General features: G+C 48.2%; 1 protein-coding gene across 2 annotated transcripts in view; it reads right to left on the reverse strand.

Moving 5' to 3' along the window:
• DPH1 (diphthamide biosynthesis 1) overlaps nucleotides 1-26712 on the reverse strand; it is a 1780687-nt gene that overhangs the window by 1638124 nt on the left and 115851 nt on the right. For both annotated transcript variants that reach the window (XM_069615361.1, XM_069615360.1), the window contains exon 2: nucleotides 19455-19607. In XM_069615361.1, the coding sequence (XP_069471462.1) occupies nucleotides 19455-19607 (153 nt within the window). The remainder of the gene's footprint in view (nucleotides 1-19454; nucleotides 19608-26712) is intronic.

Genomic DNA, 26712 nt, shown 5'->3' on the forward strand with positions numbered 1-26712 from the left:
TGTCCATTTACCAGACGACCAGATACCCTGGTACAGGAACATACGGATGTGTCCATCTGCCTGCCCAGCAGCCCGCACTGGCCATGCCGACACCTGCGGCACGGACCAACTAGACTAAAATCTACACGTCGTTAGAGATGCCATGACGACCTAGACAACGGTAAGCACACCTGTGCAAATATACACACTGAACATTCCCGCACCAATCTACACGAAGAATATACTCAGTGCTATGACGTAGGCGACAGGCATACTCACGGACGTGCATCTTTATTATTTTTTATATAGGCTTTCAAAATGCAGAAACGCAAGACGCGTCATGAACTCATCTACAAAGCTTGCTCACGCTTCTCTTAAAACCAGTTGCCATCATGAGAAATATAATGAAGACACAATACTGGTCATGGAACTATATGGTACTGTAACCTAAAGCACCTGTGCACCAGACGGACCCACTTATACACCAGGCCTAAGTAGGCCGCAAGCAAGAGCTCCCGTGGACATTAACAAAACAAGAGTCAGGTTGCTGATCCTGCAGAATGAGCCCGGCGAAGCAACCAGCCAAGGTCGCAATGTTGCAAACCCACATTCCAAGAGCAAATCATCAAGGGCACGATGTTGCAACCTCGCACGCCGCGAACTAACGTTAAAGTCACACCAGCAAATTAAACCAAACACACAGTGGAAAAACAATATTAATTGTGCAGAATTCTGCCTCAAACACGGTCCCACCTCACGTGACCAAGCCAAACCTGACGAGATGCCAAGCCCAGGAGAAAAGAGGCGTCTGGATCCCTCGTTACGAGACACAGGCAGATACACTTGAAAGGCTCAATGGACATTTGCGACAGTGGGAGCGGTCAGCCTTCCAGCTATGAATAAATCCTCACATTGTCTGCACGTACCCATAGTGAAACATTGTTGCAATTGCAGGTACACCGAGAGCTGGGAACAGCGGTGGTCCCAGGCTGGGAAGCTCACAGGCGCACCAATCAGAACATGGGGCTCTTATCACTGACGCTAGTAATATTAGCCAATCATTAGGAGTCTTCATGTAACAATTCTCATGTATCTAATTGTAGGGACAACCCAGATATATCACCTGACTAACCTTCATCCACTAATATTATTCTCTATACGTGTGCTATACTAACCCTACCACTCGAGCAACCAATTAAGAGTGGCGATATGTTTTTTGTTAAACTTTCTAAAGTGACGCAAGTAGCGCGTCATAATACAGTAAAAAGGGCCTGGGAGCCCCACGATTGTGTGTGTGTCAGGACGGACGCGTACGCTCCTTGACCCATCCCTGCCGTTTTTGTCTAATAAACAGCAGAGTCACCTTGCTTCTTGCGTGTGTCTCATACTCTATCTCATCTGGGATATACGGGAGGAGTTGGGGCCTCCCTGCCCGGAGGTCTGCGGACGACCCGGCCGACCCCGGCAGAATTTCCCCCCGACAATATGGAAATACTTGCAGGCCCACACCACTGCAAACTTTCCTTTTCTGTCTGGGAGTATGCTTGTTCCGAAGCTATGAGGATCCTGCTTGCATAGGCCACGATGAATTGGTTGGTTTGGTCCATGGGGTCTGGTTGCGTCAGTATTGCTCCCAGACCCACGGGACTGGCGACAACAATGACTTCAGTCTTCCTTTCTGCATTGAAGGCGACGACATTGACTTCAGTCTTCCTTTCTGCATTGAAGTAGGCCATGTCTTCTGCCTTGCAGACGTTGTTTCGTATAGTCTCAAAGGCTTGCTGGCAGTCCTTGTCCATTTAAAGGGTTGGTCCTTCCGTGTGAGTTGGTGGAGAGGGTTGCTGACCATTGCATAGTCATGGAGGTACCTCGAGCAGTAGCTCACAAGTCTGAGGAATGAGCAGAGTTCCAAGATATTCTGAGGTGGCTGTGCAGTGTTCAATGCTGCTACCTTGTCTGGGTCGGGTCGCATTCCTTACTCTGAAAATATGTGTCTGAAAAACCTCAGTGAACCCTTCCTGAAATCACATCTGCTCTTGTTGAGCCTCAAGGGCTGCACACACTCAGTGCAGGGCGTCATCATGTTCTTCCCTCGGCTTGCCGAACACCAGGACATCATGGAATAGTTGAGGCAGTTGGGGACATGGTGAATTACTTTGTGGATCTCCTCTTGAAAAATGTCTGCCGCGGAAGAGATGCCGAAACTGAGCCGCTTGTATTGGAAGAGACCCATGTGGGTTACAAAGGTTGTGATGTACCGAGATTCTGGGGCAGCCTCGAACTGTTGATAACCTTTTATGAGGTCCAATTTGGAGCAGAAATGAGTGGTTCCTAGACATAAAATCGAAATCAATAAAATCGAAAGTCAAAATGTCGAAAAAATAATCTCGAAAAAAGAAAAGTCGAATTTTTTTTTAATACGTTTTTTATTCGAAATGGGGGGGTTCCCCCCCCCCAACCCCCCTTTTTTTCTATTTTTTTTTTATTTTACCCCTTTTTTTTACTTACCAAACCCAAAAAAAATATATAAATAATAAAAAAACAAATTCGACTTTTTTTTTTCGACATTATTGATTTGACTTTTTTGTCATTCGACTTTATTTTTTCGATATTATGACTGGACACCGAAATGAGTGCCATGTAGTAGGTGGATCATGTCAGTTATCCTGGGTTCTTGGTGTCTTCCCCACTCAATTGCTTAATTCGCTCTCCTCATGTCCATGCATAGCTGATGGAGCCGTCTGGTGATTTATTGGAGACGGGGACTATGGGTGACACCCAGGGAGTGGGCCCCGTCACTCGCTCGATGACCTACTGCTTCAAGAGTTTGCTGATCTCTTCTTCAACTTGTTGTTGTATATTGATGGGTATGCCCCTGTAGTGTTGGGCGATTGGCTTGATAAGCATCTGAATTTTTCGGTTCTTCCGTTTTCGGAGTCCTTTGAATAGGTTAGGAAATGCTGCTTCAATGTCTTCCAACGTTGCAAAGTATTTATGGGACATTAGTTAGTATAGTATGTGTACGAGGCCCATTTCCACTGCTGTTTTGAAACTGAGAATGTATCTGCTATTCACTTCAGTTTTGAGGACGTTTAGCAGTACCTTTGCTGCATGTGCCTTGTGGGTGCACAGTTTGGGACTTTGGAAACTGCATTAAAAGCTTCCTCACCGATTAGGTTGACCGCCACCCCTGCATCAATCAGGAACTCCAAGGGTGTGTCATTGACTTCAAGCATGAGGACTGGACTGTGTTGCGTTGCTATGTTGTTCAACGCTCACACGTATCCTTTTTTCCATTGATCTTCACTGGATGAGGGTGAGCCCCTACTGGAGGGTGACCTCATCTTAATGTACTGGACATAGCTCTGCGTCCACTCAGTCTGGAGCTTTTGGGTTGTCTGTGGTCTTCTCATGTGTATGCTCTGCTGTATTCGTGCTCCTCTCGTCTTGGCCTTCGGGATTTGCTGTCGGGCCCATGCTTGTGAAGGCTTGTCAGTGTTGTCCTCTGTCGGTCCCTGAGTGATCTTCTGCTTGTGGGAGGTAATGGAGCATTTTTACACTTGGCCCTGAAGAGGTTGTCGCCTCCACATGCAGCACATTTCTGACTGAGTGCCGGGCACTCTCCGGTGTGGGGATATTCATATCCACATCTGAAGCATGTGGCGTCCGAGCGTCTGGCCGGCAGATTGGGTGTGGTGTACAATTTGTTGACAGTGTCAGGGTCATTTGATTTGGATTGTATTGTGATCTTGCTGAAGTTGTCTAGCTGCGATTCAACGGCGGCTTCCATGCGAGCCAAGCCAAGAATGTCCTCTAGTGATCTCTATTTTTGCAGGAGTTTCTTCCTGAATGCTCGAGAGTCACATCCGGCTATGACTTGGGATCTGAGCACCTCCTCGTTGGAGTATCTGTGGAATTCACAGTGTTTCTGTTTTATTCTCAGCCTCATGACAAAGTTGTCAAGAGATTCCCCTTTGTCTTGCTGCGTCGTGTGAAAGATGCGTCTTTCATAATTGACATTGGTGTTGGGTGCAAAGTATTCTGACAATTTTTCATGTAAGTCTTGAAACAACGCCCTCTCCAAGTTCCGTAGTTCACATGCAATGTCTCTGACCGCTGGCCCCACGGCCATGGAAAGTGTGTTCTTTAGTCTCTCATCATCATTAAGCCCTATGGCTCATTTGCAGAATTTTAAGTCTCTTGTATATATGTAGTATTTGGGACCCTCTGCCCGAAAGAAGGGTGGGTCCCGCTGTGCCTGCGCCTGACGTGGATGCTATGTCGTCTCCTGACATGATCTGGTGTGGGTGGTGCTCTGGTAGCACTCTTCCTCTTCAATGACTGGGGTCTACCCTCCTGATTTTCTTTTTTTTCTGTTGCTTGAGTGTGGCACACCACCTTTTGGCAGGGTGTGGCCTTTTCTATCTTCCTGCTGTGCTTGCTGGGGATCCTGCACCACTCTCTGATGTGCTGTGGTGGGACTCTCTAATCTTGCAACACTTGCTGGGGGGAGGGTTTCTTTGTGGGCTGTGTCCCTGCTGATCCTCACTGGGCCCTAGCAGCCGCTCAGTCCTTGAGCTCAGGTCTGCCTGTGGGAGCGTATTGCTTCCCCCAACCCTCTGGACCTTGTGCTGAAATGTGTGCGTTCTGATGGGAGGCGCACTGACACGCGTTACTTAGCAAACTGGTAACGTTCTTTCGATGGGATGTTCCTCCAACTTATTCCACATCTATGACATGTAATGTCCACAGCTGTGCACTTTGGAAACCTTTCAGCAGAGGGCGTCTTGCGTCGATGGCATCGAGCCGATGTCCCTCGAAGGCCTTCGTCGAGGGTCGACGTCACCGGATGTTATATATAGGACGCACGGCGCCCGTTGCCTCAGTTTAGTTTTTTCCCCCCAGAACGTGTGGCACCAGTCTCCTGCCAGTATAACTGACTACAGCCTTGCGCAAACGGAAGCTGCAATCACAGAGGAAATTCTCCAGAGGGGCAGACTGGAAGGGCGATGTGGAATACGTCAGAGTAACATCCCATCGAAAGAATGTTACCAGTTTGGTAAGTAACTTGTTCTTCGAAGGGATTGTGTCCTCCGATGTATTCCACATCTATGACAGACTCCCAAAGCAGTACCAGACTATGGAGGAGGGACCAAATTTAGAATGTGAATTTAGATTACCCAATCAAATGGCCGAATAGAGGACCGCCTTAGCAAAAGCCAAATCCTGCCCATGGATGGAATCCAGGGAATAGTGTTTAACAAAAGTATGGACAGAAGCCCATGTGGTTGCTTCACAAATATTCTGAATAGTAACACCCCTTTGTAGAGCAGTGGAGGCAGCCACACGCCTAGTGGAGTGAGCCCGTAAGCCTACCGGAGGGTCCTTCCCCGTCAAACGGGAGCACTCAATGATAGTTAGGATAATCCATCTGGACATGGTCTCTTTGGAAATAGCCTGACCCAAGTGGTGTCCAGCATAACCAACAAAGAGCTGATCGTCCACTCTAACCCGGAACATCCGTGAAAGATAAAAGCTCAAAGCACTCCTAGGATCCAACCTATGGAGCCTCTCCTTTTCCTTACTAGGATGTGGAGGAGGATAAAATGCGGGAGAATCACCTTCTGGCTCAAATGAAATTCAGACACAACCTTCAGAGGAAAAGAAGCCCGCACCCGCAGGACAACCCTGTCCTTATGGAAAACAGTAAAGGGTGGTGTGAGGTGGTCAAAGAGGCAACAGAATCAAGGGAGGATCCTATTCTAGTAATGAGACCCAGCCAACAAAAGGTTTACACAGCAAATCAAAAGAAAACTACATGTCCCAGAAACCACCACGAGAAACGAAACCAAGGAGGGGGCAGAGACAGAATTAAAAAGGGAAAACGGCATAGGTACAACCCAATCATACAGCATGGAAATAGGTGTACCAAAGATTGGCACTGGTATAATGCAGTCAGCCCGCATGTAGATCGGTGGCCCCAGAGACATTCAGGGTGGGGACAAACAGTGCATGAAACTGGGTGGACTGAGGAAAGAAAACGCCCTGCAGGTGTGGGGAATGGGAGGGAAAACTGGCTGGAGACTGAAGGGAGGGGAGGAGCAGAGAGGGGCTTAAATGCAGCAACAGAGAGCTCACCAGGTGTTTCTGATTACAGCTGCAAGCCGAGCCGGAGACCAGAGAGGAATGGAAAGGTGATGGGGACTGGGCGTACTAGAAGGCTCAGTGAGAGGCACAGGGGAGATCCCTATCAGAGGCGGACTCGCTGAGGAGAAGCGCCAGCCGTCAACCATTAATCAAGGACTGTGCCTTCCATGTGGATTTTTGTCTTTTTTGTTTTCTTAACCCAGTGAACTGAGGGTGAGTCAGTCCGTGGAGAAAAAGAATTAAGTTGACTTTATTTTCCCCTTTTAAAGATGCGAGAAGTCAAGTGGAGCTTCTTTTGAACTCTGGACTGCATTAACCCTTTCACGGAAACCAAACCTCATGAAACTAATACTGCTTGATGTGCACAAGGAGAGCTGTTGTTTAAGTTAACACCGCAATAAATCTTAAAATTGCTAAACCTACATCCGACTACAGCCTACTATTTTACAGTGGTGGCAGCGGTGGGATTCAAGAGAACGCCCAAGCAGAAGACATGGAAGCTGTGGTAAAGGCACTCGCAGAAGGGCAACAGCAGCTGCAGCAACTTTTACAAGTGCAAAGTCACCAGGCGCAGGCGGACAGACAAGCCCTCCAACAGGCCATACAAGTGCAAAGTGCTGCCCAAGAGCAAGGACGGGAAGCTTTAAGAATACTGGGAGAAGCAGTGGCCACGAACCGGACGCATCCAGTAATACCGCCTACGGTATTACAAAAATACCAAGTAGGAGAAGACCCCAGTTTTTTCTTCGTAAATTTTGAGAGAATAGCTAGAGCAGCCCAATGGCCACAGGACAGATGGGCTTTCTATCTGGCTCCCTTGCTCACAGGGGTAATGCAGGGGGCATACCAAGCGGCTAACCACACCGGAGACACTCCTTATACCGAGATTAAAAAAACTGTTTTGGAAAGACTCGGCATGGATGAAGAATCCTACAGGCTCAGGTTTCGAGAAACCCGATTGAAACCAGGTGAAAGTCCAAGACAATTGTTCTACAGAGTACAAGATTTGGCGGAAAAATGGCTGCAAACAGGCACAGCCACAATAGGACAGATTAAGGATAAAGTAATGATGGAACAGTTCATTGATGCCTTACCAGGACCAATTCAGAGGTGGGTGAGGCAACATCACCATCTATCACTGGCCGAGGCAATAGACGTGGCAACAGCATATCAGAAGGCAGGGAGCACCAGACCAAGTGTGGAAGCTTCCCAAGTACGTATCGGAACCTATAAAGGACCAGGATCCGAACCCAGGAACAAGGCCGAAAACCGACCCACTAATGGGGCTGGCTTAAACAAAGGACAGGCACCCCAATGTTTTGAGTGTGGAGAGTGGGGGCATATTGCGCGTTTCTGTTCCAAAAAAACAAAAATTGAACCAATGGAAATCGGATCCATACAAGCGCAGGAATACCGAAGGAAACATCTGCCTTACGTGATAGAGGTCACAGTCGATGGACATCCCCGTCAAGCAATGATGGACAGCGGAAGCCGACAGACGGCCATACAGCCCCATGTGAGCGAGCAAGATAGCGAACAGGTGAGAACCATTGACATAAAGTGCGTGCATGGGGATGTAAAAGGGTATCCATCTAAAGACATTGTGTTGGGAATACAGGGGCAGGAGATGCCAATCAAAGCCGCCGTTATTCCTACCTTGCCCGCTCCGGTGCTAATAGGAACAGATCTACCTGAATTCGATAGATGGTTGAGAGAAGCCCCGTTTTCAAAAACAGAACTATTGGGGGCATGTAGTCGGGAAAAATTATCTAAGGCCCAGAAAAGGAGAAACCGAGTGAATCAGGAAGCGTATAAAGACATTTCCATTATAGACTGGAAGGTGGGGGACCATATGCCTTCATTTCGAACAGAAACAGGGCTGGATGAAACATTAAAAAGGGCCAGGGAACAAGCTCTAGACACTAGTGGGGTCCAACCTCCTACTCCCTACTTTAAAGAGAAACAGGGGTTAATCTATCGAGTAACCCAAGGATCTGATAACATAATGAAGGAGCAATTGTTGGTTCCCCAGTCCTACAGGAAAGGGCTGATTCAGCTGGCACATGACCACACCACAGGGGGACATCTAGCTGAGAACAAGACCATAAAAAGGGTGTTGCAAAATTTCTATTGGCCCGGAGTTTACGCTGAGATAACCAAATATTGCCAAGAGTGTGATATATGTCAGAAAACAAGCCCCCATATTCCAGCACGAGCACCTTTACAAAGAATGCCATTGATCAAAGAGCCATTTCAGAGGATAGGGCTAGACATTGTGGGTCCAATGGAGCCTACCAGCCGAGGATACCGGTTCATACTAGTGGTAGTGGACTATGCCACTAGATATCCAGAAGCATTTCCATTAAAAGGAATGTCTGCCAAACAAGTATGTGATGTACTTTTACCCTATTTCGCTAGAGTGGGGATTCCCCTGGAGATTGTAACAGACCAAGGACGTAATTTTATGTCAAACGTTATGAAAGAAGTATGCAAGACCCTTGGCATCAACCATTTAAGGACCTCGGTGTACCATCCACAGACTGATGGGCTGGTGGAAAGATATAACAAAACCATCAAACAAATGATAAAAAGAGCAACCAGCCCCACTGGGCTGGGGTGGGAGAAAGTACTGCCATGGGTATTGATGGTTTTACGTGATACACCTCAATCCTCAACAGGGTATTCCCCATTTGAATTATTATTTGGGAGACAGCCAAAATCTATCTTGGGATTACTAAAGGACACTTGGGAACAGCAGGAAGAAACAACCCTAACAGAATATGTGAATGAACTAAGGGATCACCTGGGAAAACTCAGAGACTATGCTCAGGAAAACCTGGGGCGAGCTCAAGAAACGCAAGAGAAGTATTACGACAAAGGAAGCAGACCTAGGACGCTTAAAATAGGAGACAAAGTGCTGGTGTTATTACCCACTCACACGAACAAAATGCTCGCCCAATGGAAAGGCCCATATAGTATAACAAAGGTGTTGGGTCCAGTTAATTATGAGGTGGAGCAACCAGATAGACAAAACAAACATTAGAACTATCACATTAATTTACTCAAGTTGTGGAAAGAAAGAGACTCAGCAATATTGTGTACATCTCTAGTAGAGATGTCGGTCCCGGAACAAATGGTTACACATTCGGCTGGTAACCTACGAGATGTGGGCTTGGGGGAACAATTAAGCGACACCCAAAGAATTGAATTATTTGACACCCTGGGCCCTGTAGCAAAGACATTCTCGAGTCTACCTGGAAGGACTCATATGGCTACTCACTCAATCCCAACCGAGGCAGGCAAGATTATACGCCTCCGACCCTATAGAATCCCTGAAGCAAAAAGAGGGGAAATAGCACAAGAAATAGAGAGCATGCTGAAACTAGGTACCATTATTCCCTCCAAGAGCGCATGGTGTTCACCGGTGGTACTAGTACCCAAACCAGATGGTACCACCCGATTCTGTATGGACTTTAGGCAACTAAACGCCATTTCCAGATATGAAGCCTACCCTATGCCCCGAATAGATGAGCTAATAGAGAAACTGGGGGCTGCATCCTTTTTGAGTACATTGGACCTAACCAAAGGATATTGGCAGATACCGCTCAACCCAGGGGATCAGGAGAAAACAGCCTTTGCAACACCTCAAGGTCTATTTCAGTTTACGGTGTTACCATTTGGGTTGCACGGGGCTCCTGCCACTTTTCAGGCCTTAATGGATAAGGTACTAAAACCTCATGAACTATACGCAGCTGCCTATTTGGATGACATAGTGATTTTTAGTAACACCTGGAAGGAACATTTAGAACATCTAATCAAAGTAATTACGTCCTTACAAGAGGCAGGACTGCATATCAACCCCAAGAAAACCAAGCTGGCAGCCAAAACTACCAAGTATCTGGGTTATTCTGTAGGAGGTGGAGTAATCACACCGTTGGTGGACAAAATACAGGCTTTGAAAAAATTACGAATACCGGAAACCCGGAAAGAGATCCGAGCCTTCCTAGGGTTCGTAGGGTATTATAGAAGATTCATACCGCATTTTTCTACCATAGCAGCACCACTGACAGACGCCTTAAAAACCAACCGGCCACTTCAAATCAAGCCAGAAGCTGTGCAAGCATTTCACCACTTAATTCAAATAATATCAACCCAACCGGTTCTACACTGCCCAGATTTCTCAAAAGCCTTCTATTTACAGGCTGATGCATCGGGATGTGGTCTAGGTGCCGTGCTATCCCAAGGATCAGAACAAGACCTCTGCCCAATAGCCTTCATCAGTAGAAAACTCCTCCCACACGAGATACCATACTCCACCTTAGAAAAAGAATGTTTAGCGATAAAATGGGCCGTTGAATCTCTTCGTTATTATTTACTAGGTCGAAAGTTTACCATCTTTACAGATCATGCCCCTCTTCGATGGCTAGCCACCCAGAAAGACTCAAACCATAGGGTCCTTAGGTGGTTTTTAACCCTTCAACCCTATCATTTTGTTACAGTACATAAACCGGAAAATATCAGCTAGTAGCTTATTACTTGTCCAGGGCCTTGAACATGCCCGAACGGCCTAGTTCCCGGGGGGGGAGTATGTGAGGTGGTCAAAGAGGCAACAGAATCAAGGGAGGATCCTATTCTAGTAATGAGACCCAGCCAACCAAAGGTTTACACAGCAAATCAAAAGAAAACTACATGTCCCAGAAACCACCACGAGAAACGAAACCAAGGAGGGGGCAGAGACAGAATTAAAAAGGGAAAACGGCATAGGTACAACCCAATCATACAGCATGGAAATAGGTGTACCAAAGATTGGCACTGGTATAATGCAGTCAGCCCGCATGTAGATCGGTGGCCCCAGAGACATACAGGGTGGGGACAAACAGTGCATGAAACTGGGTGGACTGAGGAAAGAAAACGCCCTGCAGGTGTGGGGAATGGGAGGGAAAACTGGCTGGAGACTGAAGGGAGGGGAGGAGCAGAGAGGGGCTTAAATGCAGCAACAGAGAGCTCACCAGGTGTTTCTGATTACAGCTGCAAGCCGAGCCGGAGACCAGTGAGGAATGGAAAGGTGATGGGGACTGGGCGTACTAGAAGGCTCAGTGAGAGGCACAGGGGAGATCCCTATCAGAGGCGGACTCGCTGAGGAGAAGCGCCAGCCGTCAACCATTAATCAAGGACTGTGCCTTCCAAGTGGATTTTTGTCTTTTTTGTTTTCTTAACCCAGTGAACTGAGGGTGAGTCAGTCCGTGGAGAAAAAGAATTAAGTTGACTTTATTTTCCCCTTTTAAAGATGCGAGAAGTCAAGTGGAGCTTCTTTTGAACTCTGGACTGCATTAACCCTTTCACGGAAACCAAACCTCATGAAACTAATACTGCTTGATGTGCACAAGGAGAGCTGTTGTTTAAGTTAACACCGCAATAAATCTTAAAATTGCTAAACCAACATCCGACTACAGCCTACTATTTTACAGGTGGCTTGGCAGAAAGTGCTTGCAATTCACTCACTGTGCGTGCGGAAGTAACCACAAGTAAAAACACAGTTTTAAAAGACAACAGTCTCAGAGGACAAGAGTATAAGGGCTCAAACGGAGCTCCCATCAGAAACTTTAAAACCAAATTCAAATCCCAACCCGGCACCTGGAAAGGGGACGGTGAAACACAGACAGTAATTTCAGAAACTGTGAAATCAAAGGAATCATAAAGTAAGAACACTCTTCAGACAAGCACTTAAATATGGACAGCGCCGCCAGGTAACACTTTATGGTACCCACTTGAAAGCCCTTGTGGGCTAAAGAAAGCAGAAAAGACAACACCATAGGAATGGAACATTGGAAAGGATCCACATTCTGACCCCGGCACCAGTCGCAGAACTTCCGGCAACATTAACGGCACAGGGATTTTGTTGCAGGCCTCTTGCCCGAAAGCAACACCTCCATCACGTCATCCGGGATGTCCCAATCCTTGTATTTCAACCTTTCAGATACCAAGCATAAAGGCTCAGAGACCTGACCTCTGGATGGGGAACCTGACCTCCCGCCCGTGAAAGCAGATCGTCTCGGTAGGAAAGACGGCATGGAGGGCAGATGGACATGTCGAGAAGGTCCGGGTACCACACTCTCCTGGCCCAATCCGGAGCAATGAGGATCATTTGGGAACCGAACCTCCGTAACCTCTGCAACACCTGAGGAATGACGGGGACTTGAGGAAACGCGTACAGCAGTGGGAAAGACCACTCCACTACGAACGCGTCCCCTAAGGCTCCTCTTGGGGGAAATTCCCGCGAGCAGAATCTCTCGCACTTCCGGCTGACACTGGTGGTGAAGAGATCCACTTGTGGGGTTCCCCAAAGGGTGACGATCTCTAAAAGGACTTCCTGAGCCAACTCCCACTCGTGAGAGACTATGCTCTGCCTGCTCAGACCGTCCGCCACCGCGTTTTTGTCTCTCACCAGATGAACTGCCGAGATCGAGATTTCCTGTTGGATGGCCCAGAACCACAGCTGCATCGCCTCTCTGCACAACGGGAGCGACCCTGTCACCCCTTTTCATTGAGGTAATGCATGGCCACTGTGTTGTCCGTCATAATAAGGACAGTCTTCCGCCACACAGACGGCAGAAAAGCCTTCAGGGCCAGCTTGATGGCTCTCAGCTCTAACAGATTGATGTGGAGTATGGACTCTGACGGAGACCAACGGCGCTGGCTGTCAACTCATTGGCATGAGCGCCCCATCCTGTGAGGGAGGCATCCGTCACGATCGTCACCTCCAGCCATGGTTGCCAAAACGGTGCCCCCTTCATCAGATTTCCTTCGTCGGCCCACCATAGAAGCTCCTGGGTGACCGAGGGCGGAATCTGAATGGGATCCGACATCTTGCTGGAGAACTGAGACCACTGCATGTTGAGAGCCCACTGCAGGGATCTCATCTGCAGTCTGGCCTCTGGCAACAGAAGTATGCAGGGTGCCATGAGGCCGAGCAACCTTAAGAATTTGAAAGCCGGGAGACTCTGGGCACGTTGAAACTTGTCCAACATTTGTAGAATGTGTTGAGCCCTCACCTGAGGAGGCGAACACTGCCCCAGGGACGTGTCGAGCACTGCTCTGATGTATTGGAGCCACTGGGAAGGTGTCAAAGGCGACTTCTTTAAATTTAAGGAGAAGCCCAGCTTGTGAAGGTAATGGCAGGTGACGGATAGATGATCCATGGCTTGCTCGGGAGAAAGCGCCCTGATCAACCAATCGTCCAGGTAGGGGTAGATGTGAATCCCCACTTTCCTGAGGTATGCTGCCACAACCACCATCAGTTTGGTGAAGACCCTCGGGCTGAGGTCAATCCGAATGGCAGGAGCCGAAACTGAAAGTGCGAGTCACCAGCCACGAACCTCAGGTACTACCTGTGCTTGGCATGAATCGGCACATGAAAGTAAGCATCCTTGAGGTCCAGAGACACCAACCAAACCTGAAGCTGAAGGGACGGGAGGACTTGAGAAAGAGTGACCATCTTGATCTTGTCCTTCCTGAGAAGCTTGTTCAACCAACACAAGTCCATGATGGGTCTCAGTCCCCAGTCTTTCCTTGGGGTCAAAAAATAAGGGGAATACCATCCCTTGTTCCTCTCCGCTACAGGCACCAGTTCTGTGGCACCTTTCTCCAGCAGGGCTAGGATTTCCTGCGCAAGGAGCAGATCCGGACTCTTCAAAGAGAGCTTCCCCGGTGGATTGTCTTGAGGCCGCTAAAGGAAGGGAAGGTAGTAGCCGTGGGCTATGAGATCTAGAACCCACGCATCTGAAGTAATGGCATGCCATTCTCCAAGATGCGGCGCAAGTCTGCCCCCAACCGGCGAACCATGGGACATGGCCTCATGAATGAGCTGGAGCGGCTGCGGCAGTGCCTGAGGGCAAAGAGGCAACTGCCCGAGCGGCTTTGGGACCCCGAGTACCCCGTCCACCACGGGTACCCTTACGGTGGGGCCTTTGACTGGCAGCTCCTCTACCAAAAGAAAGGAACCTCCCCTCCATTGCTGTCCCCTAGGATGAAAAGGCAGAGGGTGACATATTGCAGCGCTCAAAGACTTTGCTGCAGATTTGGAGGTCTGCAACCTCTCAAAGCTCTCGTCAGCCTTGCTGCCAAATAAATGAACGCCATCGAAGTGCATGTTCAGAAGACGGGCTTGCACATCAGGAGCAAACCCCGACTTCCGCAACTACTCAAACCTGCGTAGGACGGTGCTCGCAGCCATGGACCGGCTGACACAGTCCATGTTGTGTCCAAATCCGACTGAAGGGATTCACACATAGCATACTTGCCGTCACGCACAAGGGCTAGGAAGCCATCCCTTTCCTCCCCCTCGGGAATATGCTCAGCTGCTAAGGAAGCACAGTTCCACAGAGTGTGTAAATCTTGCCAAGGCACATGTGGAGTTGACAGCTTTCAGTGGCATGCACCCTGAAGAAAAGACCTTCCGAGCCCATCCGTCGAAGCGCTTGTCGTCCCCATCTGGAGGGATGGTAGGGTACGCCTGCTGCCTCGAGGTGGTCGTAGCCACCTCAACCACCAAACTCTCAGGAGTGGGGTGAGTAGACAAATAGCTGGGGTCACTAACAGATGGGCAGTACTTTTTCGACAAGTTCTTATTGACCACCGGAATGACTCAGGGGCCTGCCAAGCCGATGACACCCTTTTTTGCAACGTAAGATGAAAGGGCAATACCAGGTCAGAAGGGGGACCTTGGTCCAAGATGTCAGTAAGGTCATCCTGAATAAAATCCTCAGGAGGACTGGACCACCCCAGGTATTCGGAGACCCTAGACATGAGCCGACAGTAGGAAGAGTCTGCATGAGCCCCTGGCTCAGGCCTACCAAACTCTACTTCCGGAGAAGTGTCCAGGCCACTGGCATCATGGAGGGTCTGCCTCAACTCCTCCAAGGGAATGTCATCCAGCAATCCCGGAGCCTCATCCTGAGAAGCAGGGTCAATCTCTGACCTTTCCTCCTCTTAAAAAATGTCAGCCAAAGGTCTGGAAAGCCCAGCCAAAGAGACCGAATAGGGCCTGGGGCCCAATACCGGCCTCCCCGACTTAGAGGAAGCCGTCCTAGGCATAACCACCTCCTCAGGAAACTCCTCAGACACATTGCGACGAGGGCGTTGAGGGCCTCGACGCTGAGGGCATCGAAAACATCGACGTCGAGACAACTAAGGGCTTCAACGCCGGAATCCGCGCCGTTGGTGTTGACTCAGAGACCTTCGGCGTCGACGCCGCTACAGGCGTAGGCTGATAGGACGGAACAAGTCCGACTGTCCCGGCACCGAACGAGTCGACGCCAGCGTCAATACCTCCACAGGCCGCAACGGTCTCGCTGGGGACGAGGACCGAGACCTGGACGCACGTCTCTTGCGACTGCTCTTGTCCACGCGGGACCTCGAGGGCTCCCAGCACGAGTCGCGGCGCGAACCCGAGCTCAAAGGCGTGCGAGCCGCGGTTCGAGAGCGTTCTCTACTGGCTTCGTGAGAAGGCGCGACAGAAACTGTGCTTTGCAACTGGAAAATCGCCATCATTTGCTCTTTAAAAGCCGCCGACTACTCCGGAGTTGAGGACTTTGTGGGACAGGCTACCTTACGCACAGCGCCATCCTCCGAGGAGGACGGGGAAGGCGACAGGTGCCGGCACTCCATAGAGTGCCGCAAGGACGAGGAATGTCAGGAACCACTCCGAGACCGAGAACCTCGAGCCTCCTCCCAATGTGGAGAGTCGCCCCTCGAGTCGTCGGTGGAAACCCTAGACTTCGATCCGGATTTACGGGACTTCGAGGCCCCCCTACCTGCCTTGAGTTTCCCCTTCCTTTCACGCAAGGCCTTGGCGGTTAGAGACTGGCATTTCGAGCAGTCGTCTGTGTCGTGCAACTCACCCAGACATCATAAACAAATACGGTGCTGGTCGGTCAGAGACATCTTGGACTTGCAGTCCCGGCAAGTCTTGAACCTGGACCTTGGAGTCAGAGGGGTCGAAGAAATAGACATCATAAAGGTCGATGATACACATGAGGCGCACCGAGTTTCACGAAGCTATACACGTTCGCTGTTGGAAAAAACGAAACTGAGGCAACGGGTGCTGTGCATCCTATATATAACATCCGGTGACGTCGACCCTCGACGGAGGCCCTCGAGGGACATCGGCTCGACGCCATCGATGCAAGACGCCCTCTGCTGAAAAGTTTTCGAAGTGCAGAGCTGTGGACATTACATGTCATAGATATGGAATACATCAGAGGACACAATCCCATCGAAGTGCCCGACAGCACCCTCCTGGGCCGCATTACCTGCAGGCTCTGTGTGCAGTATGCCTAAGCCACGTGTGTTCTTCTCGCGCCGTCCCAGGTGCCTCAGGGTGCTGCAGCTGTTGTGGCATGTGTCTCTCCATCGCCAATGTCGGGGTATGCCTCGCCTGCACTGCAGGCTGCGGGAAGGCACGCCATGTTCAAATAATACAAGCACATGATGGCCGATGTATACTTGCCTCTTTATTACACACCATCATGGCAATAACTGCTGTTTCCCCTCTCTGCCCGCCCCTCCATAGCACGTCATTTCCCTGGTCCAAAGGTGGCCTTCCCACACAACGATGTGGAGGGCTCTTAGCCCATATTCACAACATGCCAGAGTCAGGCTGAACAAAGTGGCTGCAATTCAAGTGCATGAAAGAAGCATGTTAGCACTATCTCATAAATCAAAACAAACACTTCCGCCAAAGGAGGACATATGCTCTTGCGTCACTATATCCATCCCATAAAGCCGCTCCTAGTCATCAAGAACTTAGGCCATGCCATTGCTTGCATGGGAGACACAGGTCAATGTCTGCCTTCAATTAGGAGACAGAGTCCCACACAGCTTTCATTCCTAATAAAACTGAACATTCCTGGGCTAGGGAGTGAGTAGGAGGGGGTTTGCTCTCCTTTCTCCTGTGCATTTTTTCCAACATACACTATCACTGACACACAGTCACCCTGTGCATTTTTCCAACATACACTATCACTGACACACAGTCACCCATGAAGTCTTACATGCTGCAGCTAAAGACCTGGTCCAAGGTGTCAGGGATGGTTTATAGTGACTTTTTCGAATGCCATTTTGTCGGCACAAAATTGCCAAATTTTTTTTTCAAATTTTTTTTTTTAATTTTATTTTTGAAATGGGGAGGTTCCCCCAACCCCCCCTTTTTTGACACTTTTTATTACTTACAAAACAAACAAAAAACATAAAATAAAAAAATACATTCGAGAAAAAAAAATGTGGCAAATTGTTTTCAACAAAATGGTATTTCGAAAATATGTTTTTGAGAATTTAACCGGATACCGTCAGGGATGTAGTAGAGCTGCTCCTCCTGGGAAATGTTTCCAGATGGAAACCTACTTGCGGTAAAACACCTCCCACCTCCATGATAGCCGTCAGTGCAAAGAAGCCAGGGATTTCCTTTTCTTTTTAAAAGACTACATTTATTTAAGTATGAAGACATAATATAATAATCACATCAAACAGTGGAGAATTGCAAGGCAAACAGTATACTATTCCAACATCAATCCTCCATATCATTTAGGAGGGGAGAAAAAGAAAAGAAATTTACTTCAACATTTTCACAGGGACTTTCATTAATTCCTGTGGGAATTAGGACATATTTATGTCCTACTGGTTGACATAACATGGAAGATAGCTAAACCTGGGAAGAGGGGCTGCAAAATGAGCTGGAGCGCAAAGGTGGAGAGAGGGAACCAAAAACCTATTAACAAACCAACCAAGAGGGAATGCAAAAGGAGAAAGACAGGCTGGGAAAGAAAGTGCAAACTGAAAGTGAACCAGACTGGGGAAGATTGGCGACAATATGAAAGATGGACATACGGGGAGGGGGAATTTGCATATGGTCTTTCCCCTTTTGTAATGGCTTGGCAGACGAAGAACAGTGGTGGGGGGGGGGGGAGGTTGCCCAGAGCAATGCCAGAGGTTAGGATTAATTCAAAACCTTCCAGCTATCACCTCTTGTTTTCACACCCCCAGTGGGACGGGTATGCCCAGACGTGGGTCCTGTGCCTGCTGGGCCTAGAGACCCAAGCTACTCCTCACTGATGAGGCCCAACAAGGCCAAAACATGTCTGGGATGCTTGTAGTCTTGTGCCGAAGTGATGTGACCAAACCGCTTGCCTGATCTGCCCCTTTTGGGGTGGGACCAAGCCTGATTTCCATATGGTCTTTCCCTTGTTGTAATGGATTGGCAGGTGAAAAACGATAGTCTGCAGAGTTCCCCAGAGCAATTGCTGGAGGTTTAAGATGAATTCTAAACATTCCAGCAATCACCTCTTTGCTTTTGCATAAAACCAGAGACACAGACTGTGCAATCTGGGATATATAGGACAGGCCAGAGTTACGGGATAAGGCAGTGTAACAGAAGGTACTGTCACACTGGGGGGAGGAGGAAAGGCAGCAGGATTGTCCAAAAGGGAACGAGGGAACCCAATATGAGAACCCGACTGGAGAAGAGGGGAAAGTGGCAAAGAGAAAATTAATAGCCTTCAGCTTGACTTTTCATGGACCTCACATTGCTCCTTCACTGCCGAGAGAGTGCCCCACACACTGTTCTTAGACTGATGTCTTATTGTCATCTGTCTAACCTTTCACATCCCTGTGTCTGACCCCCGAGTGGCTTCGGCGAAACCTCTTGCATCCCACAACTTGATTTCTCTTTGACCTCAGCTAGGGTGCGACCATTCTCTGCCCTCAGCCTGACCGCTCACCACCCTCAGTGTGATATCTCAATGACTTTAGCCTTAGCTCTCACAGCGTTCTGCGTGATTTCTCACTGCCTTGAGGGTGGTATCTCACCATATCCTTTCTGATAACAGTGTAACCACTTGTTTGCCTCAGCCTCATCTTTCATTGCCCTTTTCTAGAACTCCCTCTGATGTTTTATTGTCACAGCCCAGCTCGTACCGATCCCTGCCTTTCACACTGCTTCTCTGGCAATGGTGGCTTGTAATGCTGGCATAAACCAATACGATTATTGCCCTATCTTTGTTCCACCACCTGGCTCTGGCAGACCAAGGCTGCCATTCTCAATACCACTCTGCCACCCACTATTTCCCAAAGGATCCCTTACTTCTGATGACTAAAACCTGTTATGCCATCCTCATGAGCATCCTCAATGCTGCCCATTATCCCAAAAAGACTTCCACACCTTTCTTTCCACCCATTTTCAGTATGAGACACACACACACACACACACACACACCACCCCCCCTCTTGCCCCCCCCCCATTGCGGCCACCAACCATCATTGAAAGACTTCCTCACCTCTCTTGGCGCCCACATGTTGGATTCTCCAGATGGTTTTGTAGATCTCAAAGTTGTAATTGCTGGGCAGGGCGCTGATTGCCTCTTGCAGCTCATGGTTGTTCAGGATTTCTTCTGGGATCTGGTTGGCCACTCGCCTGCGTGGAGCTCGAGCTGGTGGGTGAGAACAAAGGGAAGTCAGATAAGAATCATGAATCATGTTGCTCCTTCCACTCCCCGTCACCCAGCCCACCAGTGTCAGGTCTATACCATGTGGTACCACTGGAATAGAAGATTTGGGGCAAAAATAATACAGCCAAAAGGAATTAGAGTCAACTTTTTTTAGGCCAAAGGTCTCCACAATACGTTGGAGGTCTAATGCAACACAAGCCTTCTGAACCTAAACCCTCAACCCAGGCCCCAAGCTGTAAAATCCTATACTCGGCTAAGGCAAGATATTTTCCAAACGTGTCTCTATACCCGTAGCATTCATATCCTTCCCCCCCCAAACAAGAACATAGCCCCAGAGCTTTATTGTCCTTCTGCAAACCAGTTCCTCACCCAGCTACATTTAACAGGTGCTCCCCATCCCCTTCAACCCATATTTGAAGCCCAGGGATGTGTTGTTCCTCCATTAAACAAATCATAGGCCTTCGCCCAATAAGTAGTTCCACGATGGGCCAAGTAAGGAGCTTTTCCCCAATCCAGATGATAACTCCACTGTTGGTCTTTACTTCCATCACAAAGCAGACCCCGTGCCTATAGAAGGAAGGGTCCATCCTGAAAACCAGATTCCAAGCCCAGAGCTGTATCACCCATCCAAAGTCCTATCCTCTGCTTAGGACCATCACAACCTTACACAAAGCAGGTCCTAAGACATGAGCACTACCATGTGTTACCAATGGCTTTGAACCCGGAGCGGCATCATCTCTTACCACATCACACCCTAACGCAGAGTAGTTATGCTGTCCCAACCAAAACCAGCAGCACGGGTCACGGCAACCATTTGTAACAGCACTTTAGGTGCATAGCTCACTGGTGTTTATATCCTTACGGGCTGGGTGGGGCAAAGATGCAGCAAAGCATCAGAGGGCACATATGGGGTTTTAGATAATTTTGTAGGATATTGGGGAGCAAGGGATGAGATAATGAACTTCTGCTAAATAATGCAATATACCTCATACAGTACCATTCCCAAGACACTGGCAATGTTTTTTGTGATCTCTGGCCAGAATGAGGGATGGTATTCAATGCGCAGTGCAGTGTGCAGAAGGACAGGCAGTGGAGAGTACTTCCCAAAGCCTAAGTGAGAGGTGGCAGTTCAGGCCTACTATTCAGATCACTTTAGTTACTGCTGCACAGCACTGGTAGGTGGTGCACGGCCGCATTCAACAATTCCAAGCTCCACCTGAATAACAGAGACTGTGAGGTGTCTGAGCAAGATGTGGTTGCAGCCACTGGCCATCCCTAAAGAACTTCCTCAATGTCACTTGTTTGTCGCTGGCTGTGAGAAAGGCAATCGGACTAAATGGCCGTTCTAGGCAAAAGACAAATGTTAGGACATGGGCAAGTGAGGGCAGTGGCATAACGAAAGTTGAAGAGGGGCCTCTGCAATTACAATCACCCATAGCCCAAGGCCTGATCCAATCTATGGGCCTATGCACTGTACACTGAGACTCCCTGCATGGCAGAGGATGGATCATTGTCTGTTACACCCCTGGATGTGATGAGCTCCTCAAGCAATGGTCAGATATGCTTATTGAGGCAGAGGAAGCGGAGCAAGACAACAAAAGTCGCTAAGATGAAACATGATTAGGATAATTACAGAACATTCATTGTGAAATGGACAGTAAAATAACATTCGGACTGGGCTTGTGAGAAATATGGTATTCAGTGGGGTCATCCCCAAAAATTATAAAGTGGCAAATGTCATCCTGGTAAGATTCCACAGGCGGGCAAATTGGAGACTATATATATTTGTCCTGACACCCTTGCAAAATGTCTGTCTTGGGTTGATTAAGCTATGTATATAGTAGCACTGCCCTCTAAGACAAAGAACATTTCCTGGAGAAAAAGATTTCTATTTTGGCTAATTTGCATACCCACAATGCCTTGCTGTTGTGGCTCGGAACTGGGGGTGACCTTCCAGCGATGGCTACTAAGTGGCGTTATGGAATGTGTGACTTGGCTCAAATGGACTATTCTGCTTTCATATTTCAGGTGAAAGAGTTTCTTTCAGCCCTTTTAAAATCCGCCATAACTTTCTTGGTGTTTTGAAAACATGGCCCAATGCTCCAACCATAAGGCTCTCAGTACTATACTGCACCTATGATCCGTAATATGGGTGAAACCGGTATTAGCATAATTGACCTTAAAACATTTTACATTTTTATGACCTTTTTTCGGTCAAATTTTATTAAATATATATATATAGGGTGGGTAAGGGTATATATTAGGTTGAGGGGAAGTGGGGTGGGGGTCTCCCCCCGCATTTTAGACCGAAAAAAACGTAAAATTCAATCAAATGTGATTCGGCGGGCCAAATGTGTTAGGTCAAATAGACCCGAACCGTGAAACCAGGTATGTAGTTTCATGATACTACATGCCTGAGGGTGCGAGTGGCTTGCACCCTTCCCTTAGCTTCCCTCCCTCCCTTTAAAAGAAAAAAAGAATTGCCACAATGAATTTACTGGGATGAATAGTACCACTTTCAAATTTTGGGGGACAAAATCTTCTAGTATCGAGAAATGTAATACACCAGACAGCTCAACTGTGGGTAATTCATAGCTAGAAAGTGTGAGAGAAATTCGCTTTCATCAGAATTGTTTGACACACATTGGAACCGAACACTGTTGGATTCATGGTGAGCAAAAGAGAGGGGGCAACTCACAATGAGTAGCAGTGCAGCAACGAGAGCAGTATATACCCAGTGAAAGTATGGTATTCCGCAATCACTATGCAAACAAACTAGTGTTTTCATCCAGTTCTACACTCAAGATTTTATGCAAATCACCATTGCAACTAATATTGCTGAAGACTCCATGTCAGGAGGAACACTGTCCCAGTGTTCACTTCTCCATCAACTGCCTGCTGGGAGTTGTAGTGTGGGTCACTTCCATTGAATAGAATGGATAGAAGTAAAACAAATGTAAAAAGAAAAGCCCAGGAGTGGAATAGCATCTCCCTCAGGAGACACCTCAAAACACAGAGTCACCTAGCAACACTAATCCCCACACAATGTAAAAAGGAAAGAACGACCCCTGCATGTCTAGGCCATTAAAGGCATCATTCTTTCTAGGTGAAAGGCCACAAAACCTTGCAAGTAAACCATTCCATTAGACTTACTTGCATGTCAACTCATATGTGGTTGAATAAATGGCTTGGCATGAATCAGGGGAGTCCGATTCCCGTCTGGAAGGGTAGACAGCGCACTAGCTTGACAGTATAGCCACTAACCATTCAAATCAGTGGTGGGCAACCTGTGGCCTGTAAGGGTGAGGGATCCTGGTAGTCTTGAGTAAAACATCACGTGAAAATGCATGCCTTGTGACTGCCCAGGGTGCCATTAGTCCCCTGCCACCCCAGCTCAGGGGAGTCTTTCAAAGTCAAATACGCTTGTGGCGGGCACCCTATTGAAATCAAATGCGCTCCGCTCTCTCAGGAGGGGGGCGCATTTAATAACAATAGGATGCTGATGCTTTCATATCGGTGCCTATTGAAAAATGAGGCATCACATTTTTGTTTTGCTGCCTGGGGCGCTGCCGCCCTAAGGCCGGCCCTGCATCCGGGCACACGCCCATACAGTGGCGCATTCCTATTTCTCTATGCCTAACACTGGCGGAGCCGACTGGTGAGAGGGAAGTGGGAACATGGCATGAAGCAGTCCAGGCACATCATGTACCTGGTAGACAGTCATTTACAAATCTGCACAAGTGAGAACTGGCTGGACGGCAGCAGCCATTTTACACATTATTTACAGCTTTGCACGGGTGAGGACAGCGCTGGAAATGAAGGGGAGGTTTGCCGCGCGCAAGTTTCCTTGTGTGTAAAAAGAATATTCTTAAGACTTTTTGAAAACACCTGGAGCATGATGATTTTCTTAAAATCCTGGTTTAGGGAGTTCCAAAGCAACGGTGCAAGGAAGGTAAAGGAGCGGGAGAGAGCGCAGGGCGGAGTGGGAGGCGGCGGAAGGGGATAGAAATGCAAGGGCTTGGGATCATACGGGGAGAATTGGGCAATGGAGATAGCCAGGCACGCAGGGGTTGCGGGTGGCAAGCCATGGAAAGATTTGAGTTCAAGGAAGAGGAATCTAAAGAGTCTGACAGGGTCTTGACCATGTCAAGTGGAGACGGGGACTCCCATAAAAGGGTTGAGGGTGTTTTGGGGCAGAAGGTCTGTAATGACCCCCCTGACTGTGCTTTGTATATGACTGCTGGTACCCCTACCCCTTCCACAATGACTGTCAAACTCCACTCTTGGAAGAGTTCCTTTTTGTCTTTTTCAGAATCCTAACTCCCAAAATGCACTTCGGCGCAACCAGACAAATGGAAATGAGACGCCCATCTCCGACCTACCAACCCCAGATGGGCCATGGGGGCGTTGGACAACGGAAAACGAACTGAGGGTGGGAAGGGACTGGAGGGGAGACACAGAAATGCTCCCCAAACCCAATTGGAAAAAAAAACTCACAGTCGCTAAGAAAACGAACAGCCTGAGCACATGGCTGTCCCTGCAAATTACGACTAAAACGGTGACAGAGCTAAAAGCCTTCTCAAAGGCTTCCAGGCGCCGTCCTAACCCCATTAGTCAAAGAATGGCCAAGGTCAGCATGTGACCAGGGAGACCAAAAGAAGCTGGTGTAGGAAGGAAGGAAGGAAGGAAGGAAGGAAGGAAGGAAGGAAGGAAGGAAGGAAGGAAGGAAGGAAGGAAGGAAGGAAGGAAGGAAGGAAGGAAGGAAGGAAGGAAGGAAGGAAGGAAGGAAGGAAGGAAGGAAGGAAGGAAGGAAGGAAGGAAGGAAGGAAGGAAGGAAGGAAGGAAGGAAGGAAGGAAGGAAGGAAGGAAGGAAGGAAGGAAGGAAGGAAGGAAGGAAGGAAGGAAGGAAGGAAGGAAGGAAGGAAGGAAGGAAGGAAGGAAGGAAGGAAGGAAGGAAGGAAGGAAGGAAGGAAGGAAGGAAGGAAGGAAGGAAGGAAGGAAGGAAGGAAGGAAGGAAGGAAGGAAGGAAGGAAGGAAGGAAGGAAGGAAGGAAGGAAGGAAGGAAGGAAGGAAGGAAGGAAGGAAGGAAGCCGGCCTAGCCAAAGAGAAGAGATTGATTGGTGGATCTATGTGATCACTACAAAGCCCAGAATTCCGATGGCCGAAAATGCAGACTTTTTATTTTTGTTATTTTAAACTCGCTTTACACCACATACATATGCAGGGGGTGGACCCCTGCATACTCCCATACTACTATTATATCCCACACACCCCCACATATATACGTGGTGTAAGGGGTGGTCAAAAAAATAAAAAGGTGGAATTTCGGGAGTCGGAATTCTGAGGGCGACATTTTGGGCCAATACCTTGATCGGTGCTCGGGCACTAACAGGTTGAGCAGTGCTGGATCCAGAGACCAGGCAGAAGGCGGGTGGGTGGAGTTGTGAGGAGACTGGCAGTTTTATGAGAGAGTGCAGGTTAGGTATTGTGTTTGAGAGAGTGGGACCGGACGAGTGTAGTGTTGTGAGGGGTGTGCAAAAGGTGAGTGAGAAAGAGAGAGAGAATGGTCGAGAGAGAGAGGGGAGGGGAGTGTATGGGGATTTAGAAAGGGTGCCCGAGTGTCTGCTGATACTAACAGTACTGGTAGAAGTGTAGAGGAAAAAGAGCAAGGTAGTGGGGAGGGACAGGCAGAAAGAGTGTGCAAGATCAGGAGAAAGAGAAGCAGACCGGGGTCACTGCCGCAGAGAGGGGGAAGGTAGAGAGGGGATTGGGATGGGTAGTGCAATGGTAGGGGAAGAGAGCGGGATGGGAAAGAAGTGAGAGAAGGAAAAAAAATGTACAGAGAGAGGGAGACAAGGAAGATCACAGAAGGATGGGAGGGGCAGAGCTAGTGTCACAGAGTGAGCTAGAGACAGTGAGAAGGAGAGAAGCTGGATGAGAAATCCTGGTGACGACAGGCTGTCAAAGCAGAAAAAAGGTAATTCTTATAAAGCCTCAGAGGTAGATGCATAGAAAAGCCCACAGCTTTTAGGCTTCTCTCCCAGATTAGAAAACATCCAGATAGTAGGGGTTAGTGTGCTCTAGAATATGTTGGGGATAGTCTGGTGGCTAGGGCCACCTGGGCTATGGTGGAGGGTGCCCTAGAAACCCCCTTAGTTTCAACTATCCCAGTCTTCCCAGACCAGTTGTTCAAAGGTTTAACAAAGCACCATAAAACCACTCGTTTTGCCTGTGGATTTTTTAGGCCATCTGTGACAAGAGGGGATGGTGTTGATCGGAGGAGAAGCAGCACAATTTTGAACACAGAAACTGGGCACAGAGACAATATGAGAAATTCAACGATGATCTAAAATACATGAGGTTTCTGATCAACAGCAAGAAGAAACCTGACAAAGCGAGGCCTGAAACGGGTAACACTCCACACACCAGCACACATGTGACTATGTGGGGCAGATGCATTTAGCCAGCACTGCCACATTTCATCAGATGCAGCAGAAGAAGATTTCGCCTGCACGTCATCGAGACCTGAATAGCTACGTCCAGCCGAAAGAGAATCTGTTCATAAGGAGAGCGGCAAAGGAAAAACTCAAACAGCTTCGGCTTAAAGAGAATCATTAAGAAAAGCAGATAAGATTGATGAAAAAATCTGCACATTGAAGACAGAAGCAACCAGTTTTGAAGTTATAACCCAGGTGCACATGCTCTAAAATTCAGCATCTAGATACAGACAACAGTGATTGTGTTCTGTGATTAAGTCATGATGTTAAGAAACAACTTCATCCTGAAGAAGCCCCACTCAACGATTGTCAGTAAGTTTTAGAGGTAATGCCCAAAAGACACAAGGGCCGAAACATATGTAGACCATGATCGAAGACATGCTCAAGAGCCTGACACATCTTGTAGGCCAGACTTAAAGGGCCTCTCACGAAAACCAATTACTATGACTTTAGTATGATTTGGTCCTCTGGCGTCACTATCTGCAAATAAGAAGTGTCTTGAAAAATAAGGCTTTAGCCGATCTTTCGCTCTGTATGACCAACTAGAAAACATTGTATATGTTGTACAAGAACTAAAGTCACGTACTAAC

The sequence above is a fragment of the Ambystoma mexicanum genome, chromosome 9 (genome assembly GCF_040938575.1).
Source record: "Ambystoma mexicanum isolate Mex_15411 chromosome 9, UKY_AmexF1_1, whole genome shotgun sequence".
Classification (NCBI taxonomy): Eukaryota; Metazoa; Chordata; class Amphibia; order Caudata; family Ambystomatidae; genus Ambystoma; species Ambystoma mexicanum.